General features: G+C 35.3%; 1 protein-coding gene and 1 pseudogene across 2 annotated transcripts in view; one reads left to right on the forward strand and one right to left on the reverse strand.

The window, feature by feature from the left end:
- SBF2 (SET binding factor 2) overlaps nucleotides 1–18,830 on the reverse strand; it is a 417,243-nt gene that overhangs the window by 175,759 nt on the left and 222,654 nt on the right. For both annotated transcript variants that reach the window (XM_036258297.1, XM_036258299.1), the window contains exons 9-13: nucleotides 17,328–17,441; nucleotides 14,563–14,640; nucleotides 13,313–13,426; nucleotides 12,644–12,772; nucleotides 7,983–8,081 (exon numbers count right to left, since the gene is read on the reverse strand). In XM_036258297.1, coding sequence (XP_036114190.1) covers nucleotides 7,983–8,081; nucleotides 12,644–12,772; nucleotides 13,313–13,426; nucleotides 14,563–14,640; nucleotides 17,328–17,441 — 534 coding nt within the window. The remainder of the gene's footprint in view (nucleotides 1–7,982; nucleotides 8,082–12,643; nucleotides 12,773–13,312; nucleotides 13,427–14,562; nucleotides 14,641–17,327; nucleotides 17,442–18,830) is intronic.
- On the forward strand, nucleotides 11,117–12,012 carry LOC118627728 (annotated as a pseudogene).

Raw genomic sequence — 18,830 nt, forward strand, 5'->3', positions numbered from 1 at the left:
TGCTCCCCACAATTCTTTTTGGTTATTTGGCCCAGACCCAGAAAAAGGAAAGGCTGGGCCACAGCAGATGATGTAGGAAGCACATCTCGGCAGTACGATGTAAATAATGCCCCTTTAAAGTGTCACAGAGCCTGAGTTCTCATTTTTGCTCTGCTCACCATGTCACACTGGATAAGTAACTTTGCTTCAGGTATACACACTTGTGCTTCTCTTACAAGGTTCCCAAGAAGCTGAAATCAGACAGAAAACTGTTCTAGCCAGAGCAGCCCTCATACACATTTTGTATCTTCCCCTCATATCATTAGCAAAGGCAGGGAAGAATAAGTAAATTCCTATGCCAAGACTTCATGATCACCACTTTCTAAACTGTATGTTGAACCTGTTCTAAAACTAGTCCTGGATTAACATCAACATCACTGGTCTATATTTACAAAATTGCCCTTTTCAAATAGTATATTTGTTTTTCTCTGTTCTTTAGGCACAAGTCTAAGATATCTTTTCAAAAGTTATAAATATACGTTTTCTAAAAGTCCAACTTGGGCAGATATTTTTTTCAGGATGGGGAGGTAATTCACGTGGATTTTGAGATCTAAATCAGAATGATTTAATGTATACTCTTCACTATTTTTGTTTCTATTGACACTTTCTTTATAATAAAAATTAAGACTTTAAATATATTTTCCATGATGTAAATAATATTCATTATAACAAAGTTTAAAAAGTAGAAAAATAAAAGTAGAAAAGAAATTTCCTTAGTGATGATGCATTTTCTAGCTATATTTTATCTATCTTTTTTACTGTATGTTCTATCTTGGTCCAAAAATGACTTAAAGTGGGTTAGATAAATAAGGATACCCATATTGCTTCTAGTCAGAATCTTACAATATGACAAGTTCACCCTAAACTTTGTAAGAAAAAACAAAGATCCAAAAATAGTCAAGGCTATTCTGAAGAAGAGTAAGTGGGGATATCAAACTTTTCAGATATCAAAACTAATATTATCCTTTAATAATTAATATAGCATGGCAACTGGTATTAGTGAAGGGCTAAAAAACCTAATGGAATAGTGAGCCCAGAAATAGGACTATGTGTGAAAACGTAATAGAGACAGAAGGCACTATCATTCAGAGGGAAAGGTTGGATTCAATGAGAGGCAGTACAAGAAGTATTTTTAATTCATGGTCTCTGATGTTGGACCACTTGAGTTAAATCCCAGTTTAGCACTGTGACCTGGTGCAGTGTATTTTGGTTTCCTCATCTATAATGAAGATAATAATATAGTACCTACTTCATAAGGTTCTTGTGAGGATAGAATGAGCTGTTAAAGAAAAGCTTTTGGAACACACACGCACATGCGTGCACACACACACACACACACTTCCCCAGAATAATTCTGAAAGCTGTTTCCCAAAAGTCTAGGGAAAATATTGAAAAATATTTATTCATTGCATTTTCTATGGCAGTGACACCAGGCTTCTAAAATCTTTCTCCCAAGATTCCAATATCACCAGCTATTTATATTTTTAACAGCAATAATAGTAATAGTACTAAGTAATGGTTTAAATAGAAATCACTAATTAAGGAAAAGATACTACTATTAGTCATTAATAATGTTTTTTTCTCGTAAGTAATTTGAAATATTGTAAATCAAATCCATATACAATTCAGAATAACAAGCATTTTAAAACAAAGTTCAAAGATAAGGCTATCCTGCAGTTGAAAAGATATTCTACATAAAAATTCGGGTAATGGGTTAAAGCTACTAATTTATAATATATTCAATTGTGTTTAGAAGATTTTAAAAAGTCTCATGCCCCCCAAATCTTGCATGTTTGGTTTTCTGGCTGCTGTGTCTGTGCACTGCTGCCCCCTAACGGTCAGTGTGGTAAATATAAAGGACCACATTCACCACCTTATACCAGCCTTTGTCACATAATGACTTTTGAGAAGACAGCAGAAATGAAAGGAAGTTTAAGGCTCACTGACCACTACACACTCTTAAAAATATCTGCTCTTACTTGTAACTCCAAATGCATGTGGGCAAGTCCCTTGAAGATTATTGAGCTCATTAAAAACTACAGCCCAATTTTGTTGTTAAATCTCCTTGTTGAAACAAGGAAATTCATTATTTTCTAACAGACAAAGAAGCAGCCAAATAGTCATTTTTATTTGCAGAGAAATATAAAGTAATGAACCAAGGAGTTATACAACGGTATATTTATGGTAAATATGGCAACAATTTTGTCCAAAGTAACCAAGGGAATTTTGAAGTTGGATAATGATTTTCAAGAAATGTCTCTGTAATCCTGCTGTAAGGGTATGGAAACATGGATTTTTCTCTTTTCTTGGCAAGATAAATGAGAATATGCCTGAGGCCTACAGAAAACAAGGCTGAGAACACACTTCATATAAAAGCAGAGCAAAGCAAAACAAAACAAAAAAACCCAACCTCTACTGAAAATTCAAAGTAGGCAACAACCACATTAAGAAAAAGAATTTCTTCCAACACATTGGTCTCAGCAGTGAATTACAAATCAGTATGACCTTGTTAGAGGTTACCAAGTTTCTCATACTAATTTAGTCATTTAATAATTATTTAATATGCACCAATTATACCTACAGCTGTGTGGAACAGCAAGTTATACAAACCCTTTTAAATACCACCGTAACCAGTACTATTACTGGACTAAGTCATTAAACACTCACAAAATGTAACTAAACATTTTAGAGTTGCCTGGCTATGAATCAATATTGATGGAATGAAATCTCAATTTTCCTTCTTCATAGGCCTTTCAATGATTACCCAATTAAATTAATATCTCATCCTTCATATAAATAAATTTGGTATATGACTTAATATCTAATGTGCCAGTCATCCTAATCCAGGGTTTCTCAACCTTGGCACTATTGACATGTTTGGCTAAATAATTCCGTGCTGAGGGGGAGTGTCTTATATATTGTAGGATGTTTAAAAGCATCCCTGACCTCAGATGCCAGCAGCACACTCTCCAGTTGTGACAACCAACAAAGTCTCTAGATACTGCCAAATTTCTGAGGGGAAGGGACTGCCCCTGTTGAGCAACACTGCTATGATTCATGATTCTAGCTGGAAGCTTCATATTCTAACACAAGTACTATTTTTATAAGTACCAAGGAGGCATATAGTGACTAGCTAAGAGACCTATATTCTCACTCATCAATTGACATGCAAATTAAAACCATAATAAGATATAACCACACACCTATTAGAATGGTTAAAAACAAAACAAAAAAACTGAGGATATCAAATGTTGGTGAAGATACGGAGCAACGAAACTCTCATATATTGCTGGAGGAAATGAAAAGTGGCACAGACACCTGGGAAGTGTCTTATTTCTTATAGAGTTAACATTTTGTTACCAGTATCCTACTTCTAAATATCTACCCAAGATAAATGAAAATTTATGTTCATACAAAAACCTATGCAAATGTTTAGGGTGATTTTATTCATAACTGCCAAAACTGTCCTTCAGTTAATCAACACATAAATAAAACTTTGGTACATCCATACAATGGAATACTACCAACAATAAAAAGGAATTAACAACAGGTTTAAGTAGAGACATGGATGAATCTGAAATGCACAATGCTAAGTGAAAGAAGTCAAACTACAAACACTATATAATGACATTTTGGAAGAGGAAATAGTACACAGACAGAAAACATATCAGTTGCTAAGAGTTTGAGGTGGTGGGAGATTATAAGGGCACATTAGGGAAATTCTGTAGTAAAAAAAATGTTATGTCCTTACTGTGGTGGTGGTGGTTGTATACTTCATTATTTGTCAAAATGCACAGAACTGTATGTACATTTAAAAATGGCAAATTTTACTATATGATACTTTATTATAGTAAACCTGACTTAAAAGTGAGCAAACAAATCAGACATGATGGGGAAGAAGTTTGATTTTTATGCTTTGGGTTGGGGCTCATTTTCTCATAATAATCTAAACAAGTTGTTTATGTTTTGACTCTTTAAGACTAAAGATGATCACAATGTTTTACTTCATTTCTGTAACAACAGAAAACCCCTTTATTCACAAGTAGCAAAGAGTACAAATCTCATCAGTGTAGACTAAATTTGCCTGGTAGTGATATTAACTTTCTGCAGAAATGTAAATGGTACAGATCTTATGTGATTTAGAATGGCTACTCCTATAGTTGGGATTTGTTCTCCTGTTAGGATTTTAAAAGCTATTTGTTTCCATGTTGGGCAATTAAATACTGGAAAGAGACAAATAAAAATTATTATTATTGTTGTTGTTGTTGTTAATCCTCACCCGAGGATATTTTTCCACTGATTTTTAGATAGAGTGGAAGGAAGAAGGGGAAGGAGGGAGGGAGAGAGAAACATCGATGTTAAAGAGACACATTGATTGGTTGCCTCCCACATTACCGCAACCAGGGTTGGGGATCAAACCTACAACTCAGGTATGTGCTGTTGACCAGGAATCAAACCCTCCACCCCTTTGGTCTGTGGGCCAACTCTCTAACCGCTGAACCAAACCAGTGAGGGCAAAATCTCATATTATTTTATAAGAAAGTCCAAGTGTTCTCTTTTATCCTTTAACTTGTAAGAAAACTGTCAGACAAATTACACCATCTGGCTAATATTCATGTACTACTGCAGTACAAAACAAATTACAAAAACTGCACAATGTAAAACAGTAAAACACACGTCCAACTAATTTCTTGATGCCTTAAATGGAGGTTTTATAAAGTTCTTGTCCTGGCCTATCTTAACATTCTCATTGTATGTGCAGTTAGTGGTTCTTTATGAGTGTGTATCAAGAATCACTGGGATAGCCCTGGCCGGTTTGGCTCAGTGGTTGGAGTGTTGGCCTATGGACCAGAGAGTCCCGGGTTCAGTTCCCACTAGGGGCACGTACCAAAAAAAAAAACCACTGGGATAGAGCAGGTAAGTAGCTAAATATGCTGACCTCGAAGATTCTGAAAGCCAAAGTAGGCAGACCCAGTGTTATCCACTGGGCAAGGAAAGAAAAGCTGAAAAATGTATGGCCAATAATCTTCATGGTATAAACCTTACCAATGCTTACACAATTGGTCTGTAATGGATTTATTCTTTTTCTTCTCCTTCACTCCACTTTTCTGTACTCCACCCATCACCAAATACTTCTCTTAATTATTTAGGAAGCTCCAGAAAGTCAAAATAGCAGCTAAGCCCAGTTACAATTCACCCTATTCACATCTACTCACACTCCTACAATTCATTCCTACTCAAAAAAACAATACAAAAAGCAATTTAAAGGAGTGGCAAGAAGAAACTGAAAAATTATGGTTCGATTTTGAGGTATTTCAAAGGGAAGTAAAGGAGAGAGGCTAGATACACATACCAGACTTCAGTGCAATAAAGTATTTACAAACATCTGAATGGAACCACCAGGTCTCAATTATAACCCAGTAACAAGGAAACAGTGAAATTATATGGTTGGCTCTTGTTTACCAAAGGGAATTTTAGAAATGTGATTTAAAAAACAAAAAACAAAAAACTGACTAGTTAAAAATAGAACCATCTGGATTATTTTCCTTGCATTGAGACCATCCTTCCTCCCTCCCCTCAACTTCCTGCATGACCAAAGAGAGTAACTTTATTATCCTGCTCTGCTTTCTAACTTTGTATTTACTTCAGGAATGTTGGGACCATCAAGGATCTTACATTCTTAAAACTAGAAAGAATTACAAAAAGCCTGATGACAATCCATTGGGATATTTTCAAATTCTCACTCATCATGGATCCTCCTCTCAAGGCTATTAGGAGAATCATGTACCTAGAAAATGCTGGCAATAGTAGGTGCCTAATAAATACATACTGAATGAATGAAGTTAATTAAATTAAATTAAATAGATGGATTGTGGAAAGAAGTCCAATAAGGACTCAAGAAATGTAGAATTCATTTTAAGGGTGATTTCCACCTCTTACCTAGTAATAGAATCCCTCATGATGGCCTCTTTAAAAGTGTTAAAGGACAGTGGTTGTGCTTTGCATTCATCTTTAAGAATATATAATAAGTATTTATTTATTTTACTGCAGTTTTCAGTTTTGTGTTGGCTTAGTGTTAGCTATGTATCACAAATTCTAAAATGGTAAGAACAAAATTTACCTAATTTCTGCATCAAAATGGCTTGGCATACACCCTAACATACACTGAGTCATGGAATAGAGACAAGTCTGTGTCAGAACCCCAGCTCTGCTCACTTACTGGCTATAAAATTTTGCAGCTCTGGAATAGGTTTGTAAAGACCTAAGAAATAAATATTCAGTATTAAAGGAATCAGTCCCAGAGTATCAAACATTGACTCCCAGTTGATGTGTTGTTATTTTTCGAAATACATCAATAAATAACTCTAAGTAGGCAAGGAGAAAAAGCTTTGTAATATTCAGGTTCCTCTCCCCAATCTATCTCACAGGGTAATTTTCAAGATCATATGAAAAAGTACATTAAAGTGCTTTATAGAGAACAAAGAATAAAATCAGCCATTGGAAATACCACAATTTTTCCAGTTGAAGATGAGCCAGCCTAATGGAGCGAAAGAACATAGACTTAGGGATTGGATAGATAAAAATTCCTGAATTTAAAATCTGGATTCAATTACTTAATAGCCATTTATGCTCCCAAGCCAATTATCACCAGTAAACTGGGGATACTGACACCTATATTTTACATTATTGATATGAGGATTACAGATGATATATGTAAAGTGCTTAATCCCATACCTGACATGTTGTTCTGAACACTCAATATTTATTATCACAGTAGGCCAACAGAAATTTCTCATGTGTTCATGCTATACATTAGTTCTACATAACTGTCATAAATGACAAAGACCAGCATAGAAAACAAGTTTTCCTTCTGACATAATTTCTCTTAAGTTCCAACGTACTAATTAAGAAATAGATTTATTATAGTATTGGACAGTTATATGTGGAGTTTAGGGTATCAATCCAAGGGATACATTTTAAAGTAACTTCAGAAATAAAATTCATAAATAATTGAATAGAGGAACACAATTTAGTATTCCTGTTTTTATCCAATTGGTTCTCAGATTCTAAATGGATGTGACTAATGACCCAACATCCAAAAAGGTGCACCTATGCAAATAATTAAGTTAAAAAATACCAGGATATTGGCCCCAAAACCTTCTTAATTGTGTCTCCTGAAAAATACATCTCCCTCGACTTCCCCTGGAAGACCATACTTTCTACTTTCCTTTTCTTAGTAAAAGGATTCAACTCTGAATAAGCTTTATAAGCAGGAGGAAGGACTTATAATCATCAGCCAAAACTCATTTTTCCACACGCACATGATCTCCCTGTCACATTAGATTCTGTTTTTTCCTGGTGTCCCAATTATTATTTCATACCTTACCGGCGTGAAATATCAATCTTCAACACTTTATGCATTTCTTTTATATGGGGGATAGTTTCACCCTTGAGTTTTTGTAGCTGGGCACTGGACAATTTGCTATCTTTTAGCTTTTCACTTCCTGTGTGTTCAAAACAATTCCACTCAAATCATTTCCCTGATCTAGCTTACCCTCACCATCAAGCTACAGCAGAGAACATCAGTTCTGTCTGAGGTAGTTCTGGTCTCCAATGGGTATACTCTTCATGCCTTAAAATGCCCAATACTCTTAAGAAGACAGAAACCTAAATGAAAATCACAATGAGGCCATATGACAAAATGGAAAATTGTGACTAAGAAATTTTCATAATACAGTAATTGACAGGAAAATAATTTTTAAAAATAAGTTCTATTTTGATGCACAGTAACAATTGTAAAACTTGTAACTTATAGTCTCAAAGGTCTAAAGTCAGAATACAAAGATTATCACTAGAAAGATTAACCTTTTCAGTGTTTCAAGCAAAATACTTTATTAGTACTTTTAAAATCAATGACTGTCTAAATAAATATACGTACTTACATTTTTGAACAGTTGCTCAGCAAGTTCTCTGATGTGCTTTATCATCTTCGATGGGTTATTTTCTTCAATTTTAATTCGCTCTACTTCAAAAGCTACCAACTTGAAAAAAGAATCAAATGGCAAAACATCAACTCCAAAATATACTGAATTAGAAAACTGTGATAATTTCATACAAGTAGCAAACCAAAAAGCATCAAAAATAGATACTATTACTAAAAAAATATTTTAGCTTTTTGCTGGGCTTCACCTCTACTCTTGATTTAGAGTCTATCTAGTCATTGGAGAGTCTGGTGGTCTATCCCTGATGACTTAGGGCCCTATTTCCTCCTGGGAAAAGTCATTTCTGGAACTCACGGAGACCCTTTCATTCTCCAGGCTTCATTTAGATATTTCTCACTCAGAGAATTTTGGATGGTCCAAAAGGCTCCAAACATTTCTCTAACTCACAAAGCATGAACCAAATGTTCAAGTCAGTTCACTCAGATGCTTGTTCAAGCTCTGCTGATAGTGAGATTTGGAGCAAGTCACTAAACTCCTGAGCTCCAGTTTCTTCATCTCTAAAATAAGTTGGAAGGACAAGATGACCTTTAGGCTCCTTCTAGTTCTCAAATTATATAAACTCAAATCCATTTTCCTACTAAATAATTTGCTGGGAGAACTGTAGAGTGTATATACTTGGAGTGGAGAAAAGAGTACTGACAGGAAAAAAAATTGTGTGAGGAGGAGGAGGAGGGGTAGATAGATGGATGAATTTTTTTTAAAAAGGGTATAAGATTTTTCTCTCTAGGAACTAACAGATTTACTGGAATAGACAGACACATAAAACCATGAGTTCACCTATTCTAGGCCAGGATTCAGAAAGATTGCCCAACAATGGCAAACCCTGCTTTCCCTCCAACAGGCCCATCTGATGGGAGTGTGGGGATAAGCTGCTTCTCAAAGCTCTGTAATCCTGCCATGTGGTAGGCTGCCCCAGGCGAAATGAGAGCAAGGATCCCTTTTCCAGAGCACATTAGAATTTCCTACAAAAGCACACTCTCGTGAAAACCAATTAAATGGCCAAAGAGGGTAGACAAGAAATTACTTCGGTCTGATGTCTCATTGCTTTTAGATCCTTGACTGAAGTATGCATATAAACTGGCTTTCAAGTAACATCCTCCCAACAAGATGCCAAAAATCATCACTGATGGCAGAACATAGAACAGGATAAACACTAAGAAGAGACACAATAGGAATCTTGGACAGAGTCCTTGCCCTGTTTAAATGTAAAGGATATATATATATATATATATATATATATATCTTATGCATAAAGGTATATAAACGTACATAATAGAAGATAAGTTGTCATATAAGGTTAGAAACACAAAATAAAGCTCAATGCAGATTAGTAGACCTCCAATGTAGTTCAAGGAGGTGGTGAGATAAGAGCATAGAATAAAGAATGGAAGGTCATGGTCACATTGGAAGGTAGATGGAGGGCACTCCAGACAAGGGAAGGACTTACAAAAACAGTCAGAGGCTGTAGCAAGCAAGCTTTCTGAAAGTAATCAATATGACTTATTAGTTGTGATGAAACTGCCAGGGGGGGTAACTAAGGGAATTTGGATAGAAAGGAAAGGGGGTACATAAACCAATGTTACTATTCAGAATGCTTCAGAGACTAATAAAATGTAAGGGCTAAAAAAGACTCTGAAGGGCATCTAATTTAAGCCCCAAAACATTATGTCTCAATTACTTAGGCTCTAAATGCTGATATATGTTAGTATTAGAAAATCAATGATCAATTATATTTAATGTTGGTATTAGAGAATCAGTGATCAGCAACTGATGAGAAAGAATTGCCACTTCTGGGCAATTGCTCCTAAATCTTCATATGATTTGTTTTTATTATTAACTAAAGCATGTAGTGCAGTTCTCCATACTCAGACTTAAAATATGTGCTTCTTTAAATCTTACTGTGAATACTTAACTATTTTTATATGAGAATAAAAGATCCTTATCTGAACCAAGGACCTTTAAGAGCTTGATTCCTATCTTCTCTCTATAAAATAAAACCAGCAGCACCAAAATATGCTCACTTACATTACTATCCTCCACTATCTTTGGTGCTAGGAGTATTTTCTTTTATAGACGTCAAGGAACTTTTATATTTATTGCTTCCAATACAATGCTCTTTCAGAAACTGAAATGGGAATACCATTACTTATTCTATCCACCAAAATGGGTGTCTATGAAAATAGTTAAATAATAAATGGAAAGATATAGTAACATAAGAGAAATCACAACAAACACAAAATAGCTTCCTTATTTAAGTCACATCTATCCTAACTTTCCCTTTATATGGCCAATTCTGTAAAGACAGAGATTTAAATCTGTCTTTTATATATTGAATATCTCCCAAGGGAGATATTATGGATTAGTAAGAATGCTAAACTATGGCGCTAGAACACTGACAGAAACATGTAACTGTTTGAAATTACATATCTATACAGTAAACTTGGACTTTTTCTCTATGAAGCCAATAAAGGAATTGTGTTATTGCCTTTAGAACTAAGTGTTCTATTTATATAATCACTGTCAGTTTTTTCAAAAAGATTTTAATAAACAATTTAAAATTAAGTTGTTCAAGATTTTATGTGTCAGATATCCTATAATTATATTTTTAAATTTTTCTAATCCACATTTTAAATACCAAGATCTGATAAGCAAAATAGTAAATATATTAGGATTATTTTATATTTAATTTATAACATAGTTATAATTTTGATTAAAAGTTTAAAATACTGCCTGGCCTGTGTGGCTCAGTGGTTGAGCATTGACCCATGCACCAAGAGATCTCCAATTCGATTCCCAGTCAGGGCACATGCCCAGACTGTGGGACAAATCCCTGTTGGGGACATGCAGGAGGTGGCCAATAGATGTTCTCTCTCATATCTCTCTCTCTCTCTCTCCCCCCCCCTCCCTTCCTCTCTCTCTAAAATCAATAAAAAAAATAAAAATAAAAAAGCTTAAAATACTGATCTGGAGATCTTCGTATTTCTCTAATATCTTCTATCTAGATAGTTAAACCTGAGCCTTTCTTACAATCTAGTTCTTTGTTGTTGTTTTTCTCTCTCCTTCAGCTCAGCAACATGAGTGTGGATTCCACTTGTCCCCAAAGCCTGCCCTGCTCTAAAGCATCTGGTTCTAGGGAAATTTCACCAGAGCCTGAGATGTATGAGCCTGAAGAAAACTATGCATCCTTGCAAGTGTCATCTGCTGAGACACTCCACATGGAGACTGTCTCTTCTCTTCCTTCCTCCATCTGTTTATTCAGAACAGCCCCGATTCTTCCACCAGTCCCAGCATACTACCCATTTCTGTAGAGAACAGTGCAGGGAAGAAAGTCCAGGTCAAGAAACAGAAGATCAGAACCATAGTCTCACAGACCCAGCTCTGTGTACTCAATGAGAGATTTCAGAGACCGAAATATCTCAGTATCCAGCAGATGCAAGAACTTTCTAACATCTTGAACCTTAGCTACAAACAGATTAAGACCTGGTTCCAGAACCAGAAAAAGAAATGTAAGAGGTGGCAGAAGTACAACTGGCCAAAGAGTAGCAACTGTGTGACCCAGATGAGCTCAGCAACTACAGAGCACCTGGGCCTCTCTTCCTGTCACCAGGGGTGCCTGGTGAATGCTTCTGGAAACCTCTCAATGTGGAGCAACCAGACCTGCAGTCACCTAACTTGGAGCAACCATTCCTGGAACAGCCCCTCTTAGAACTACTACCCCTGGAGTAGTCAGACCTGGTGCCCCCAAGCCTGGAACAACCAGGTCTATAGTTCTGGAGAGGAATCCCTGCAGCCCCTGATCCATTTCCAGCAAAATCCTATCAGTGACTTCGAGGACACCATGGAAGCTGCTGGGGAAAACTATGATGCAATACTGTAAACCCCTAAGTATTGCAGTACCCAGCAAAGCATGGATTTATTCCCAGATTACTCCATAAACATACAGTCTGACTCAATGGCCATACAGCCATGAACATACAGTGTGACGATGGGTATATTACTCAACCACAGTTTGGGCAGTAGCTGTATTACCTCTCCTAGGATTTTTCTGTGTGTCTTTGCCTTGATAGGCTGCTTCTCATTATGCCTGTTGTGCCAATGTGGAGGGGTGGGGTGGGGTGTGACTGGAGTCTAATCAAAGAGGTTTCTGCAGCCTTGCTGCTGTAGACAAATGACAAAAGACGTCTCTGGCTGTAGATAATTAGATATAATACTATTTTGGATAACTCTAGGATGTAGAATCTTAACCGCAAGAATAGAAAGTGAAATACAAAGATGTGTGATAAAGAATTATTCATGTTTTCTGGGATTGGGAGGCTTGTTAAAACCTTAATTCGGGTGAATGGCTAAACTATAATATGCTTCACTGATTTCCTCTGCCCCTTTCGCTGTCTTACTACAACCCCTACTTTGTTATTACTCAAATATTTGTAAAAGATGTTTTGTATTTTGCTGTATCATAATAATAATAACAGTTCGACTGATTGGTTTGTAAGTTTAAACACAAATAAATAAAACATCTGTTTTAAAAAAATACTACTTCTCTACTTTGTACTAGTCTAATTTTGTCTGTAAATAATGTATTCATTTGATAAAAACTATACCTCATCAAAGAGATCACAGGATCTATAGGGAGGACCTCTTTCTGAAACAAAACCTGCAAATGCCATCCCATTGAGAACTTTAGTGAGGAAATCATTCTCAACCAAACCACGCTGCCCCAGGAAAGCTGTCTGTAAAGAAAGAAAATGTGAAATGAATAATTTATTACCCACTAATACATAGATGGTCAAAACAAAATATAATAGACAAAGTTTGAATAAATGTCTTCATGCATAAATGTGTTACTGTAAATTACATTTCTCCCAAAAAGGTTTTCGATACCTGAGATACTACATGTTTTGGAAAGAATAAAAATGAATCTGTCTATAAAGAAGGAGGAGAAATGAGAAATTAACACTCAATTTTAAAGAAAAGCAATTTAAAATTAACATACCCTGAAGGAAGACACGGTAGTTCCATAGTATTATTAAAATTATCAATACAATGTATAGACAATGTGTTGAAGAATCGTACACCTAAAACCTGTATAATTTGGTCACCCCAATAAATTCAATAAAAAGGGGAAAAAAAGATCATCTAACCATACAAAGCAGAGATTTTAAATAACCTCATTTGATAAATTAAGGTCAAAATACGTGGCCAGAAAAAGACAACCAAGTTTTTTATTTAATTAGAGTCTACATTTTGGACAGATTCAATATAATTCTTACCTTGTGAAAATGTATTACTGGTTCTGCATGAATTCTTATAAGTTGTAGGCATGATCTATATCCTTGGAAAAGTTGTGCAAATAATCTAAGAAAAACTGCACGTACTTCTTTATCCTGAAATATAAGAAGAAACATGTTAGATAATTGAATTTCTTAACAAATAAATGAAATATCACAAAGTCAAAAAGTTGTAAAGAAGTTGAGGAATTATTAAAAAACCTGCGTCTGTGCTTCCTGCACACAAGGCCCATCCGTGGCAGCCCTGCGTGCTGGGCACCTACCCTGCTGCGTTGCTGGCGGCACAGGCTGTCACATAGTTCTGTTTAAAACTGAACCAAACAAAACCTGCCTCAGGTACATTCAATTTTCTTATCAGAAAGAACAGAAGTCACAGAGTCTCTCCTTTCATCGTGTTAAAGAAGGGCTTATTTCTCAAGTCATTTGATTTTTACAGCCATCAAAAGACTATCACAAATATAAAAGAAAAAAAAAACTCAGACTATTTTTTAAAGCTTATAAAAGTATTCCAAAATTTATCTAATTCTTAAAAATCTATTCCTATATAATAAGGCATAACTTAAACTGTTTTAATAATTCAGGCTTTAATAAAATCAGTTTAGAAATGTAAGAAAACTTACAGATTTATTTGGTCAACCCCTTGTTTAATTAAGGAGGAAATAGTCAAGAGTGCTTAAGGAACTTGTCAAAGGTGTCCAGCTCTGTGAAGCTACTTATTGGCCACAAAGCTCATCTCTAAAAATTGCACTGAGCAAAATTAAAAAGGGATCTCTGTTATATACTCAGCCTTTTATTTTTGTCTACTCACTTCTCAAACTTGATTCTCTTCCATTATCAACAATTTGTTTCTATTTTTTTGTAAGCTCTAACCCCCAAAACCCCCTTTTTAAATCCTTGCCTGGCCCTTTTGATTTCCTGTTTGGCACAATTTTCTAAGCTACAGCCTAGGTTCTGATTTTTCATCCCCTACTTACTCACGCCTCCTCAGGATAGCAGTCTTAGCCCTTCTCCCTACGGATTTAGTGTGCTGCCCTGTGACTCCTTGAGCAGGTCACAAGGTGAGTCAGTGGCAATTCTCTTCATTTCTGATTTGGTGCACATTTTACTAAGCTGTCCAACTAACTCTCATTATTTTTACTTGTCTGTCCATCTAATTCAGCTTCTTTAACAGCTGTACCAATAAAAGTACAGTTCTCTTTAAAAGCATAACATTTAAATCTTAAATTTCTTACCAGCATTTTTGAGTGGGATAAAGCTGTCCGTGGAGGGGGAAAAGCATGATCCGCTACTTCCAAATCTGGGTGTAGAATCTAAAGCAAAGAAGTTTTGTTATGTAGAAGATCTTAATAAAAAAAAAAAAAAAAAAAGCTATTATTTAATCTACTTGGAGCATTAGAGGAAAAAGTGCCAGTAGATGAATTACAATATATATGACTACAATACAGTTAGCTGAGGCAGCTCTGTATAAACTATTGTGAAAAGACCTCCAAAACAAAATATTTAATGAAAAACCATGTTCTAGAAAAACACATATAGTATGGTCTCATTTATTTAAAAATAAAACAAAATAAACCTTAAATCTATATATGTACATGCACTGATGTATTTATAAGTGAACATATAAAGTTCTGAAAGAATATACACTAAGCTATAAAACAGTAGCTACCTCTGGGAAGGGAATGGTTTAGGACAGAGCTTTTTGTCTATATAGTTGAAATTTTTAAATAAGCATTTATTTTTACGTTTCTTAGTCTAATTAAAAAATAATTAATTAACTGAAATATTGAGGAGAAAGGAGATAAGCTTATGAACTTTCACATGAGTTAAAGTATATTACTATGGAACGAGTACTATAAAACATATAAAGAATATATATGAAATATAAAGTATCATTAATTTAATTTAAGCAAAGCTACAAAAGAAAGTAGCATTTGAGTTGGGTTTTTTTTATGCTGATTGGTTTAATTATTTATTTTTAAAAATTATTTTTATTAATTTATTTTTGTTACAGATGTTGAGTTAGGTTTTGAAGGAAAGCAGGTTGGGGAGAAGTGGGGAAAAAAGTATATAGCAAATTTTTGTTTTCTGCAGATCATTTTTAAACACTCAGGTTTTGGTAGCATACTCATAATAGACCAAAAAACTCAGAACAATACTTCAAAATGACACTAAAATGTTGACCCAATCACCCAATCAGTAGTACTACAGTATAATAATGTCTTCATGTCTATAAAATCATCCATGGTTATTACATAGTTCAAGTACTATGTTGCCATTTGATTATAATTATTTACTAAGCAAATGAAGCTCATAAACCTGTGTATCAAAGCTCCCATACAGTCCATCAAATGCGATTTCTTTATGATCCTATTTGACAATATACAAATGCTCTTATGCCTTATTTATAGTACTACACTGGAGCACATATTCCACTATTGTGCTTGACAACTAAAAAACCTGGCACACTCAGTTTTCCCCAAAATGAAGTCTACTCATTGATTAAATTTTATGGCACAGGTATTGCAGGTTAAGGTATACCAGTGTGCAGCAGAACCTCTACCAAGAGCCACTGACTTTAGAATAAACTCTTAATCTTTGTTAATTTTAGTACTTAATCCTCAAATAATTATAAATATCATGTTAAGTATTCACATATTAGATTTAACAACTTATTTAAGATATCTAGAAACATTAAACATTTTCAATCACTCAAATACTATCTTCCCAGCTTTTGATATATCCATATACCATTGATGTGTTTATTTAGCTGGTCCTTTCCTTTAAATTGTCTTTAAATCAATTCACCTCTTTAAATCTAATATTTTCTTAGATGTCATCATCTGTGAAATCACTGCTTTTATATGCTATTTAAAATAAACATTATAATAATGAAGACATCATTATTAAAATAAAAATGGTTGCCACATACCACCCAAAACCATCTCCATACTTCACTCTGGGAAACAGTCCGTTTAGTCATCCTATGTATAAAACAGCCAACCTTCAGATAAAGACCAGGAAACTGGCCTACAGATGGAATGTCATTTGCTCAATGGTATCAATGGCAGGATGCGACTGGAACTTAGGTCTTCTGAGTTCTACACTAATATTCCATCCACTCTACTACGCCTTATACTCTAGATGACAAACTACATTAGAAAAAAAGTCAGTCTTCTCTCAATGCTCCCATCCTACAGCTACCACTATAACAACATAGGGACTAATAAAAATTTGAAATTTTCTGAGAATAAAATCCTTCCTGATAAGTCTATATTTCTGAGCTCCTATTTGTGGGGGAGGGAGGTTTTAGCTCAGCCTAGAATGTTATTCAAGAAGAATATGAAGGTCTTAGTTCTAGTAATGGCTTAAAATGCAGAATTTCTGAGTTTCAATTTTCTGATGATGAATAAATGGGCACCTAAAAGTGTCAGTAAAATAGAATTTTGTGTTTTTACAAATCAAATAAGATAAATAACTACAAAAAATTAAATTCATTTCTATGAAAAACATCCAGGACACAAGATTTCTTAAAACTTCACTACATAGAATGCTGGATATTTAATCCAACTGTAAGTTACATCTTCCTGTAGTAACTTGAAAATATTGGCAAAACAACATCACACTGTTCTGCAAGTAGCACGTCTACCAAAGAGGAATGAGCTGTCAATAGGAGGCTGAAGGAGAAGGAACAAGTACTGGCTTCTCAAGGGGGCTGGAGGGGAATCAATGATTTCAAGGCAGGGCCTAATATTGTTTTCACGGGCATGTCTCCAATACCACGGCAGTATTCAGTACTAAGTAAATATGCTGAGTGAAGGAATGAATGTACAACAAATATTCAGTTAGGATGCAAAGTATATTCTTTAGATAAATCTTAGCAAAGATTTCTAAATATTATATGAGACTATATTCATGTTTTAAGACATTTAAAAAAATTCTAATTATCTTAGTTTAGATTTATATCAAGAGAAAATTACTATTTAAAAAAATGGCTTACCAAAGAAAGAGCTGCTTGAGTCTGATGTAGAAGTGGTTCCGGGAGGGAAGAGAGGTGAATACATTCAGGAATTTTAATAGTGCCTCCATCCAAATCTGCTATGATTACATCTAACTGAAGGAGATAAAAAAAATTAATATAATTAATAAAATGTATTGGTTGTTAAGCAACTTAATTTGACCTTCGCCAATTCAAAATGCGAAGAGCCCGATGTGGAAGCGCCTCGTGATGGTCCACAGTAATAGAACGCTGGGTCCACGGCTTCCAAGCCACTGTCTACAGCAGTCCCGCTTTACCAGTGGTTTGGCTTTCTGAGGTCTCAGTTACCCTCAGTCAACTGGTCCAAAAATACTGAAAAGAAAATTCCAGAAATAAACAATTCATAAGTTTTAAACTGCATGTCATTATGAGTGATGTGATAAAATCTTGGGCTGTCCCACTGTCCTGCCTGGGAGGTGAGTCATCCATTTGTGTAGCATTATCCACACAGTATATGCTACCTGCCCATTCATCACTTGGTCGCCATCTAGACCATCCATTTCCAACCAGGGTGCTGCAAGAATTTTTAAAACATGCAATACCTGACTAGTCAGGGACACTGACCTCTTTTCCCTTAGATTGTCAAGTACAAAATGGCAACAACTAACACAACAATAGCCATCAGGTGTGAATAAATTTATCTATTCTTTGTCAGATCAGCAAAAAATATATTTGTGGTGTGCTGCAGAATTTTAGTAGTTTATGCACGCCATGAGATGAAAAGGGTGAAGATCGCTGATCTAGACTGTTGCAGAATCATAGTGCTTGTTGTCACGTTACCCTCATTTCACCTAACAATGGTCCCAAAGTCCAAGAGTAGCTACACAAGCAATTCGGATATGCCAAAGAGAAGCTGTAAGGTGCTTCCTTTAAGTGGAGAGCTATATACGTAGAAGAATAAAGATAGTACTTAATAAAGTTCAGGATTACCTGTGGTTTCAGGCAACCACTGTGGGTCTTTTAATGTATCTCCTAAGGATAAGGAGAGACTACCATATTTCCTAACTTCCTTTGAAGTTAGGTGTGGCATGTGACTAAATTTCTGCCAATGAAATGTGAAAAGTAATGTGTACACTTCCAGGCACTCAAAATAGAGATGTAAGGCTCTCTTTCCCCTTTCCATGACTGGAACTAGGAAGTGGCAGCCACCCAACATTGAACACTCAGATGACGACAATACATGAGGGGACTCTGGTGGAGAAACAAGAGGGAAAGAAGCTTGGACTTTCGATGATTTCATGAAGTAAACTGGGCTGACAAAACAGAACACCTCTACAGATTGCCGCATGAGTGTTAAATAAAATTCCATGTTTGGGCCATTGCATTTTGGATGCTTTATGAGAGCAGTATAGCCATAATCTAAATAACATAGTAATCGTTACATGAGTTAACAAACAAAACACTTAGTATACATCAAAATGGTACTGTTTAGTTGCTCAAGAAAGAAACCGATTTTTTTTTTTT

Source organism: Molossus molossus, unplaced genomic scaffold, assembly GCF_014108415.1.
Source record: "Molossus molossus isolate mMolMol1 unplaced genomic scaffold, mMolMol1.p scaffold_m16_p_13, whole genome shotgun sequence".
NCBI lineage: Eukaryota > Metazoa > Chordata > Mammalia > Chiroptera > Molossidae > Molossus > Molossus molossus.